General features: G+C 36.7%; 1 protein-coding gene across 12 annotated transcripts in view; it reads left to right on the forward strand.

Moving 5' to 3' along the window:
• The window catches only part of CCDC88A (coiled-coil domain containing 88A), an 86051-nt gene that overhangs the window by 12757 nt on the left and 60997 nt on the right, over nt 1-12297 (forward strand). For all 12 annotated transcript variants that reach the window (XM_075496998.1, XM_075497000.1, XM_075496999.1 and 9 more), the window contains 2 exons: nt 7228-7336; nt 11600-11669. In XM_075496998.1, the coding sequence (XP_075353113.1) occupies nt 7228-7336; nt 11600-11669 (179 nt within the window). The remainder of the gene's footprint in view (nt 1-7227; nt 7337-11599; nt 11670-12297) is intronic.

Consider the following 12297-nt stretch of genomic DNA (forward strand, 5'->3'; position numbering starts at 1 on the left):
TTATTCTTTAGGGAAGTCATCCATTTAAATCCATTTCTGTCAGCACAGAAATGGGGATGAACATGTGCCAGAGGTATAGAAAGGGAGTTAAGATTTTTTTCTTTATCTTTTTGCTAGGTTTAGCATGGAAATGCTCTTTGGCAGCAGGAATTACTCATACTGATAGATGCAGGAGGAGTTCAAAGTATGCAATCTTCTACCAATATTTCTAGAACGTGCGTGATCACAAGGTTCAGATACCAACAATATTGTCCTTCAGAATGTGCCCTGTGCTTTGGTACTGTAACTCCCGCAGACCAACCCTTTGACTACGATTGATGATTTTAAAACTGATCAAACAGTACACTGGTGAAGGCCAGTCCTCCTTTTGTCCCATGTGCAGAGGTGCTTCTGAGATCTTCATTGCCTCAATATACTGCTTTGTCTGGTGGTGCTTCAAAAGTTTAAAGCAAATTGGAGATTATCAATTATTCTCCAGTAAAGGGCCATGGTTTTATTTTACCTTTCACAGTAAAAGGACACTGCTGTATTCAATTCCTTTGTCAAACACATTTCGTACATGTTTATTATTCTTTTGCTAATAGTAAATAATGGAAATGCTGCTTTATTATTTGAAAGCTATCCAAAAATTCTGATATCAGTAATTATTGAAATATTTGGCAGAGAGCAAGAGTGAGCCTCAATATTCTGATTAAAGGGACTTTGCAAAAAATATAACTTGATTAGGCAAGCAATTTATGTGTAAAAGGGAATACTGTGCTGCTGCAAGCTAAAACACAGAGTAACAGTCAGTATTTATGACCCTTTGAGATGTATGCTTGTGTAGACTTTTTTCCGAAGTTTCAGCATCTCGCTGTACTTAACAAGTACATTCAAACAATGATATATTTAAAATTAGGGTGCGTTATAATACTAGACTTAGTCATTAAGTACCATTGAGGAACAGATGGCAAGAGAGGACACGACTGGTTTGCAGTCTGCATAGATTTAAGCATGAAGCCATTAAGCTATCACATTCCCATTTCTGATAGATTTTGGTCAATGAAAAATTAAAGACACCTAATCCCTGATTAGATGAGGTCTCAATCTGTCATTCATGACACTGGTAGTATTTCAAAATCACTGAAGTTCTCTCTGTAATCAGTAGTTTCAAACTAAGGCGTTATTGGGATAGATGCTCTCGTCTAGTTTTATTGCTATTGAAATTAATGCATCTTGTCATAAGTAGGTTGCTCTTAAATGTAAAACTGCTCGAGGGGATCTTTTACTGCTCTGCTTCCTATTGACTTCTAGACAGATTTGCCCTATTTTGCTAGGCTATTTGCCACTGAAGCAGTGTCGTATCTCCACGTAATAAAAGGAGTAATTCAGAGTTCAGAGCATGTATTGCCTTAAAAATGTTTCTAGCGTAACTAGCACAGTAGCCACTAGAATCTTATGTTTTTAAGAAAACTGTTTTTTAAAGTTATCTTTTACAAAGGTCTGTTTTAGAAGTGATTTAGTTTCAAAATTACTTCATTTGCATCTTGTTGTATTCCCAACAGCATGTACTAGTTTATTTCAGTGGTATTGGACCAAATGTATTCTAATAAGCAGAATTGTTTAGTAGTAATAAAAATGTAATTATTATAAAAATTTTCTTGGTCGTAAAAATTAAGCAATTCCAACATGTGGATACAAGTAATTATTAAAATCTGTAATAAATTAGTTGCCAAAAAATGTAAACTAATTTAAAGATGCATGCCTTTGAACGCAATACAGATTTGGGTGATTTATGTTTAGAATTTTACCTTTCTGTATGAAAAATATTTGCACATTATATTTAATTAGTTTTTCTCGTTAATTATTTAAAATGCTTGATAAGAAAATTAGCATGTCTATTCCTGGCTTGGACCAGTCTGACAAAATACAATTATACCAACAGCATACAATGGAAAATGTATAGCTGACACTATGCTCTGTTATTTCCTCTCTGAGAGGAATGAGTTAAGACATCAATACTTAAGAAGATGGAATATATTGCGTAAATGAAGATTATTTAAAATGGTGTTTTGTGGATTAAGGAGACTACTGAGCTTTAAACTTGGAGGCTTTGAGAGAATGAGGCCTGGTTATCAGTATTGGAAATGAAGGTGGGTTTATGTTTTTTTTAAATAATGAATCTCCTGCTGAAGGACTTAATCACAGTTCTTTTGGTAACAGTGCATGGTGTGAGAAGTCATCTGTCAGGCCTGCTCTTGGCTGCTCCGTACACGTTGCAAGTCAAAACTGACAGTGCAAAACATAATCTGAAAGCTAGAAATCGGTGACTGAAGATTAGGGAACGCTGGTAAATACAAACACGGAAGGATTCTTCTACCAAGTGGCCTCTGTTTTAAATGTTTACATTTGTAGGTCATGATGTTATGTTATGTGGGTCATTTTAGTAGGTAGCCTATTAATATTCTGTGTTTATAAAGTATAATCGTTTAATGATGTAATGTGGCTAGAAAGATTTAAATTACTGTAGTACAGAGGTAAAGTCCTGTTTGCGCTGGAAGATAGAGCAGGAGTTCACTCTGGGAAGACTTAGAAACAACTTTTTTTCCAAGTAAATATCATCCTAGTCACTGCTAACATGTATTGATTGAGAGTGTCAAAGACAGTTTACCTCCCTTGTTTGAAGAATAATGAGCCAATACGACAATCTTTACAAAAAAGTGACAAAATCAAAGAAATAAAACTTCTTAGTAGCTATAGTGAGTTACTGAGGCTACATGTGTAATTATATTACAAATGATTGGTAGAGATTAGTAGTGTTAGTGCTGATATTTCAGTAACTTAATTTTATTGATCCTCAAGAGCAAGGGGTTAAACTTCTTGTTACCATAATCTATTGTAAAGTCCTGTTGAAAAATGTCAAGGGAACTTTGAGTGCTGAGTTTCTGTTGGACTGGTCGCCATAATATTTTGGAAAAATTTAAGATTATTAAAATCTATTCTGTGCACCAGGTTGTCCTGGGGCTGACATTCTGATTTTAATTGCTGATAGTCTGCACTAGCAGAGTATCATATAACTGGACTGTGAGTGTTTTCAAGTGGTAAAGATACAGTTCCAGAGCACATCTGTGGCCCAAGTTTTCCTAGCAAAATTTACAATCTCAGTAAACTGTTTCCTGCAATTCACGCCAAAAAAAAAAAAAAGTTGAATGCTTTTTGTCTTAAGATACAGGAATGAATCATTTTGACCCAACTTTTATCAAAAAAGAAGCCTGGAATTTCCGTAAAATGTAAGGAATCTGTCTTGGCCATTGAGTTGGTCTTGATAGATGAAGATATGCACCACATTAAAAAAAAAAAGTATGGGGGGAGGGAAATACATGTGGTGAATTGGTGGAAATAAAGGAATGTTATTTTACTTTCAACAATAGTTGAAAGATTAAAAAAATCTTTGATCAACATTAACTTTGACATGAGACTAATACCACAGAATTTCTGATTATCTTTGTTATTGCATAATTTGGTAGCGGTGATCCATACACTGTTGGATTTCTAAGGATTAAGATGGGAAAGATGAAACATAAGAATGATTTGCTGTAGTACTGTTGCCAAGGGTCTGCTAAAGTATTCTAAAAGTGCTCAGATTCCATTAGTATCTGTTAGTGCATCATCTGAGAGATGTGAATTATTTATTTTTGTACTGTGAGGAGCAATGCTGGTATTCAGGAGCAAAGTCCAGGGACAAGTATAATGACACCCTACAGTTCCTGGTCTTGCCCAGATGTTACAACTTCTGTTTTAAAAAAAAATATTTTCATATCATCAAATAAAACACAAAGCTCACGTGCTGTATCTTTGGTGCAAGTAAGTCCCAGAAGTGAAATACTGTCCTGCAAAACACGAAGATGGCGGTGGTGACAAAGGTGTGGAACTAAGAATTTGTGTCCTAAGAAATCTTGGGCTCTATTTGCCCACTTTTTTTCCTCCTCCACACAGATGTCCTTGGCACTGATTGTTTCTGCTGCTCTTGAGGAATTTGTGTGTTCATTTCCCATTGGTAGTATTGGGATGGTAACAATTTGTCTTAAAAGTGTGTATGTGTAAAGATTTCTGTTTACATACCATTATGAAGACATAGTGCTATGCAAATATTAAAGTGTTTGTTCTTACAAGATCTGTCTAAATTTTCTAGTACAGCTTTTGAAATGAGAAAGTATAAAGCCTGAACTTCTATGCCATTTGCGCGTGGAATTCTTGTGGTTGTACACTAATTTTTGTGTTGGTACTAAAATAAGAGCTGTTATATCCAGGAAACTAATGCCCTCTTCTGAGTCCTCTAAAGGGAGAGTCATCTAAAATGTATGGCTGTAGAAATGCTGCTGAAGATGATGAAAAAGCCTGGAGATAATCCGATAGTCATTAAGATTAAAGATGAAGATTAAGGGCCCAAATCGGCCTTTTGGAGATAGGAATGTGGAAATAGGAGACTTCAGCTGATCTCTGTATGCCATCAGGTCAGCAGGATTTATTCTGGATTTTCTCTTCTGATTTTAACAAATTTGAATGAATTCAGTTAGGAAAGGAGTTCAGTTCTGCACATCTGCAAAGCATAACTGTTTTTAGCCCATTTAGTTCCTTTTGCAGCTACAGGTCGGCTGAATTAATAAATCCAAGGTGACACCTTAGTCACATAGTTTTGGCTAATACATTCTAGAATGTGCTTTAATTGTTTATAGTATTTTTAGGAACGTGGTGATGGGCATTTAGGAATGAGGCAATTACCCATGTAAGAATCTGTGTCCTAATTTTCCTACATTTATAGTCATATATACGAGAAAAAAGATGCTATGCTTAGCTGCTTTTCTTTTAAAAATGACTGTGTGTTGGAGGTGCATTTTATAAATGATCTGACTTCCTTTCCCAGCAATGTTTTTTCTGTTATTTCTATTCATGCTTACAAGCCAGGAAATTCTGATAGCAATAAGCTGAAGAAAAGCCATAAATATATCTTTTAAAAATTATAACATGCTAAAACCAAAGAAAGCTGTGAAAGGCAAACAAAAGTTTGTTTAGGTAACTTAAATTTAAATGAAAAATATGTAAATTTTGTCTATAGGGACACTTGTACAAAGAGCATGTGAAACTGCCAAAGTGATAAAACATATCAAAATAAATCAGGATACTCCTACATTCAGTGGAGTAGAGGGAATAGCTCATTTGGGGGGGTTGGTTGTTCACACTTACGTGCTACGGTTGAAATGAGTATCTATAGAAATGTATGAATTGCATGTATATCTGTCATCTTCTAGACTAGTTACGTGTAGTTTCTTTAGATCAAACATATCTGTTTTGTATGATGCATATTCATTTTCCTGGTGTCCTCTGCACAGCCTTCAGTTTGTGTGCATCAGTAGCATCTGGCTTTCAGGTTGCAAGTCTTAGGTGTCCTGCCGGGAGAATTCATGCTGACCTGTAACTTGCTTCAGTCAGTCTCCTTCCAAAGAACTCTGCGGGACTACGCTGTGTGATGGATGTGCTTTTCAATAGGCAGTTCCTGTTCTCCAGGTGCATATGTACCTGTATGTCACCTGGCAATACAGTATGCCCAAGGAATTGAGGGAAGGCCTGTGAGGAGCTTTTGTATGCTGCTTAGAACCCAGGTGATTAATCTGTGGAAAAAGTATAAATACAGATCTTCCCTGAAGTGTGACTCGCTAGTAACTGAAGCATAATCTGTACCATGCATAGAGTAACTACCTCTCTTTTAGACAACACTTGTACTAAAAAATTGAAGAATTAGGGGGGTTTTGGCAATGGCATTTCTCTTCCCTCAGTGTCTGGTTGTGTCCACTACAATATTCAGGTCACCAGTATTAAAGCAAGTTACTCCTCTCTCTGCATTTGATTCCTGAGTATAAGCCTTTGCCTGTACGTGTTGTTACTGAATTCTGTTATACTGCTGTCACACTGCTTTTGCACTTTATCAGGATCATTCTCAATTGTCATAGTGTTCTTTGAAGTGTTTTTCCCTATTCCTTCCAATTTTGCCGATGGCAGTTCTAGTGAGTATATTCTGTATCCCATTGTCTAAGTCATTAATGACAATGTTGAATAAAACCAGACCCAGCAGGCACACACCCTTGCAGGAACCTCCCGTTTGACAGTTACAAGTTGGTAGTTTCTTGTTTGAGTGCAGTATTCTAGCCAGCTGCACATTTATCTGACAATAGTATCACTAAACAATACAATAATATCATTAAATAGCAAAAGTTGTGTTGTGCAACTGTATCGCGTATCTTTGTAAAAGTTCTGAAACTTCACATTGGCCATCTCATGAATTCTGTAGGCCTTTTACAGGGTTTTCTGGGGGAGTTGCATTGGTTCTGCATTGTTTTCCTTGAAAAATCACAACGAATGGCTGTCATGCTGTCTTGTATGTGGTAAATAACTTGGTATGTTATAAGGTATTGAAAAAGGGTGACTCATCTGCGTTTCCTCAGATCCTTTCTAGTTTTTGAAGGAAAAGGATTGATTTCCTCTCTGAAGCAAAGATAAACTAGAGAAAAAAACTGGTAGTATATGAGAGTACATGACAAAAACTCCAGTTGATAATTCCTTTGTTGACAGATTTCCGTCATCTGTAAATAAATTTAAAATAATTTAGTGTGTGTTAGCGTGATATACTTCATATTCTTCACTGTTCTAAAAGTAAAAACTTACATTCTGTTTTTGTGCCTTATGATAGTAAAATAGCATCATATGGTTTTTCAGTGTATAGACATTTGTAATGTAGCCAGTCTGAATTCTGTTACTCGTAATTCTCTGCGTCAGCAAGAATGATTCCTGATGTCTGCAGTGTGTGCTGGAATATTTACATTATAGCTCTGTTCTGCTTTCTGTATTCCGTCAGGGATGGGGCTGCTTGTGGAGAAGTGCAGAGCCACAAAAACTTTCTTCGTGTATTCATTCTCTGGTAATTGCGATGGGTGCTCCCAATTACATACTGCATTAATAGCCAAAAAGGGTGCTAATCTGAGTAGCTGTGTCAGTGACAGATGTTTCAAGTTACTTTTTTCTGCCTTTGGCAGTCACTTCCACAGCTCCTTCTTTACTTGTGGAGGGGAAAAAAAAGGCATGGTAACCAAGACAAGAAGTTGTTGGGCTGGTACATTAACTATATCATTTGATGTATAGAGAGCTTTAAAGATTAATGTTCAGTGTGTTTAATTTATTCTCTTTTTCTTCCAGTCATCCCAAGTCTGCTAATCAGAGGATAAACAAAAAAGTAAACAATGATGCATCATTAAGGATTCAAAATTTGTCTATTTTGGTGAAACAAATAAAAACTTACTATCAGGTCAGTAATTGTTTCCTGTATTATGTTTTGCCTAGAATTGTTTCTAAGTATTCTTTTATAGTTATGCCTTCAAGGGTAACAAGAAGATTAATATTTTGAGACATTGTATGGATGGTTGTTTGTTTATAAATCTCGTCAAATTTTTTAATCACGCTTGATTTACAGGTATAGTACTAGTCTGGAAACACTTGTGTGTGAGTGATGATACATTTATACAACAGATAATCTGCATCTTTGCTCATATAGTACATTAAGCAGTATCAGTTGGTATTTTCTGAATTGAGGCAAGTTTTGTGCCTATGAGAGAAGTTATTAAATGTGCATTTAGTCTTATCAATGGAATCCTTTAAGAAAAATGTGATAAAATTTATTGGGTTTAGAATTAGTTTGATTTTTCAGTAGGGAAAAAATCAGTGAAGTGATAACAGTCAAATGGGAATTAATAGTACATGTAGTAATTATCTAATTTAGAGCTGTAAAATAGCCATTGAATTTTTATGTTTTGTGCGATAGGTAAGAGCTGGTACTATGCCTTCTAGATGCAGAGCCTGGATAGAGTGGTGTACACATGGACAAGCTATAGTAGGACACTGCAGATATCACCGGTGTCCCTTATAGGGTGTCTTCTAGTGCCCTTCCACAGTTCCCTGCACCTTTCTGCCAGGAGAGTCCAGATCTGGGAGAAAATCTCCTTTGATCTGCCTCTTACAGTGAGTGCATCATGACAGAGCCTGTACTGTGCTATGCTTTCCCTCATGTGTATGCACATAGTGTATGTTCTCAAAACTCCAAAGTACAGTGAAAATTCCCAGCTGTCACTTACTGCAGTGGTCAACCACTGTACATCTTTCTAGCTAGCACTTTGCGTGTATGCGTACCGCACGTCGTTCTTTTCTTGGCAGCTACTGCATGTGGGTATAAGTGCTGCCTGCTAAGACCCGTATGCTTTTCCATTTCCTGACGGTAGTCATTTTCGACCAGGCGTTAGTGTTTCACAACTGGTGCAACAGAAGGCACAAACACTGACAGGACGGATCTTTATTTGAATACAAAGCATTCCCTGTGCTTCTCTGGCCGTACAGTGTCAGCCAGTCCTAGTACAACAATATCAGGCAGAGTTGCTTGCGTTTAGGTAGCTTACCTTTGAATGATTCAGGATTGTGAATGTTGCTCCAAAACTTGGTGTTAGAAATAATTTATTATAGCTTTTTTAAAATAAAAAAGTATGCTTATTCAATAAATGTTAAAATCAGTCACCATGCCTTTAATGGTTCAAGTTTGTCCTGTCTAAGTGTAAGCTATAGAGAACTGCATACACTTCCCCCCCCTTTCCCTCCCCAGTCTGTCGGCTTCTAGCCTTGTGAGATGCCAACCTCTTCAGATAGTACAAGTCAGGGAACTTAAAAACACTGCAAGTCTGGCATTTTAGTAGGAGTAAAGGCATTTACTAGCCAAATGGGAATGCTTGTTCAAATTTAAAATTGCTTTTTGCATGTGTTGATGTTCACTCAGATATGCCAACATGCATGCAGGGAGCTTTATGCGCTGTGGTAGTTTATTGGTTTTGGAGAGAAGTGTTCAAGGATGGGCTCTAGTCTTTGTTTCCTCTCAAACTTAGTGCAGCCTGGCAGCTGGTGTTTTCCCACAGCCTGTGTGTGGCTTAGCAAGGCAGCATAGCAAACTCAGTTTCAAGAAGGGGTCAGTTTAGTTCCTGTCACCTGTGAAATTCCCCAAGGCAGAAAAGCTAGTGCTTGACGGATGCCTTCGAATCCATCTGAGAGGCCTCTTGTAGCCTGGGGTACACCTTGGCAGAGGCGTGAGCCCTCACACCTGAGTGCTTCAGGCAGCTCTCTGTACAGGCATCATGCTTGGCATATGTTCCGAATGGGATGCCTGAGATCAGACAGTAATGGAACATGGGAAATAATCACTGTGTTGATGTATGAGATTAATGTCTGGAATATTGCAGTAGGAATAAGATATTAATGGATATGGGGATTTTTAATTTTTAGCATTACATTACCCTAACTCTTAAAACTTTTTATTGTGAGCTTGTCCGTGCTAGTTTATTCCATGTGTTTTTATAACATCTGTGGAAAACATTCTCTCAATTTAGCAAATAATTGCATCGGTGTTGTAGGTGTACTTGTAAAAAAATTTGCGCTGATAGAATATAACATTCTAAATTAAAATTGTATGTTGGATTATACAAGTTTCTTGGTTCCTGCGTCATCTTTGTTCTTCTGTGTAATTACAATTGCGTTGTCTTTTTCCAATGAAGCTGCTTTGCTTCCTTACAGCATCACCAAACTCTTCCTAGGTCCCAAACCAGTCTTTTGAGCCTGTATATTTCCTGGCAGCATAAAAATGTGGTTCTCACCAGCTGATTCAGGAGAACTGATTCCCCTATAAGTTTTGGTGGGCTTGGGAGGTTAAATACAGTGAGCTTCCATGACTCCCATGGGTCTCAGTCAGCCTCATCTGACAGAAGATGTGTGAGTCTTTAATAAAATAAATGCTAATGAACTCTGAAAGTCTGTACAAGCAAGGCAGAATTTTGTAAATAGGCTTAGTTTATTTTTGCAGGTTAAACAACAGTTAAAAGAAATGCGTGAATTTTGGGACACAGGTTCCAGTTTCAGGTTTCTAATAGAAGCAGTCATTTCAAAAGTAAACACAAATTGAGAGCAGTTGCACTGAGCTTACTGATGAAATTAACACCATGTGACAGAAAAGGTGGTAGACATCTTTGATGCAAGGTAGAGGTGTTGTAAGAAAAGAGGTGATAATGTCATTAGTCCATAGAGGACACATTTCTTGGTTACCCCTGCTCGTACTCTTCACAGTAAGAAGCTTTACAGCTTCACAGTAAGAAAAGCTTTACAGTAGCATCACAGAATTATTTGAGCTATTACAAATAAACAAATAAAAAAGCCACCAAGCTCCCACTTTTTAAAGTATGTGATTTTCTTTTGTAGTAGCTATAAATACTCTTTGAATTCCTTATATTTTATCTGTTCTTTATTGATTTAAAACTCCCTGTGGTGCACTTCATATCTTTTTCTTTTAATTTGAAAATTGTTTTTATCAAGAACTCAGAAGTACAAGAGTCATGGTTGGTTGAAATTCATGATATTTGAGTAGGGCAAAGCTGTTTTCTCCCTCCTTATAATTTGTCTTAGGCATGTGCAATGAGGGTACATATTTTTCGGTCTAGCATTAATCAATTCAGATACAATTTTTCATGTCCTGTATTAACTGGTGAGAACTTTCAAGTATAGCTATAGCTAATAATTTCCACAGTTGTGTTTCAAGTAATATTGTCATTTTTCAAATTTGACATAAAATGAGTTGACTTTTATGTTACGTTTTTGGCTTACAATATGACACCTAATACGTGCCTTTTGGATGTAAAGCGGTGATGGTTCTAGAATACATTGCTTTTGAGTATGAACATTTTACGTATTAATGAATCTGTCACTGTGGAAAAACAAAAAGCATGACTCCAGAGCTGCTGATAGGATGGCATCTGCTGTGAATAAACATCTGGGAACAGGAGAAAGACTATTCTGCCTCAGAAGAATTAGGCTCTGTCTAGACTGGGGATTTGACCTGATTACAGCCATTAATGGCTGACAGAAACTATCCATTGATACAATCTATAGAATAGATAGGCAAAGCTGCTACTTGAGTGTGTAGGACTTACCAAATAAAACTCCACCTGATCATGCAAATAGGATTTTGTGCCTTTATATTCAGGATTGGCCCAGCATAACTGCAGTAAAAACCCTGTAATTTTCACATCCATGATTTGGTGAGGCCACCGAGACTATGGACTTGAAATAGAGGAAATTGATCTTTTGTAGTATAAATGTAACTTAGAGGAAATAAAATAAGCATCTATCAATAAGCTAGTCAGAGAAACATGAACACTAATAATTTAGACGAGTTTTGCTACATTCTGGGACACAGGATCTAGTTGGCTTAAGATCCATAAGCCAGCTCATTGCCACGAGAGGATTTTACTATGTTGAGATGATCTTGCAAACCAATAAAAGAAGGCTTTTGTAGAAGTAATTCATACTTGTAAGATTTTTTTAAATTAGAGTCCAAATAATTAAGTATTTAACATGTATGTATTAAGACCTGAAAATTTGTAAACTACTTATGTAATACTAATTTCTCTTTAGTGGTGGTTAGTATTTGATGTTTGCTTTAGTTCCATACATATGATTTAATAAATATTTTAATTTACTTTTATAGGAGAATTTGCAGCAATTGATCATGATGTCTTTGCCAAATGTATTAATAATTGGCAAAAATCCTTTTTCTGGTAAGTTTATTTTTAACTAAGATGAAAATTTATATTGGTGTAATAATTTGTATTACTTCACTGGAAATAAAATTCATACAGGGTTGAGCCTTTCAAGAGGAGATTGTGTAAATACTTTTAGCAAATAAGTGATTTAATAATGATGAGTAACGTTTTCTTTGTTCACACCAAAGGTCCACACTTTATAAAAATGTGTTCTGTCCAAACCTCACCACTGGCTGTCCTTAGGATTTATACTGAAACAAAGTGCATTTCCTAGAAACCAATGAGCCACTGATATGGCAAAGTATAAGTTTCACGTATTCCCAGCTACTATGCTTTCAACTTTCTTTACCTAAGCCACCCCTGAGAAAATTGGCAGTTCAATGCGTCTCACTTGATCCAACTCCTAATCCTTGTTTTTCCTTCCCCAAAACTCTCCTGCTTCTCTTGCATCGTTACCTGAAAAATATTGCAGTTACCTTCTTGCTTTCTCCCCTGAACTGACGCTGTCTTTTCCATGCTCCCACCTTCTCTGCTTCCAGCTCTGAGAGTTGCAATTTTCAGACCAAGAAAATTAGCCTGTGTGGACCCAGCTGACTATCCACAGCCACTTGGGAATCTCTGCACCATGCTCTCAATTCCAGAA

The sequence above is a fragment of the Mycteria americana genome, chromosome 3, assembly GCF_035582795.1.
Source record: "Mycteria americana isolate JAX WOST 10 ecotype Jacksonville Zoo and Gardens chromosome 3, USCA_MyAme_1.0, whole genome shotgun sequence".
Classification (NCBI taxonomy): Eukaryota; Metazoa; Chordata; class Aves; order Ciconiiformes; family Ciconiidae; genus Mycteria; species Mycteria americana.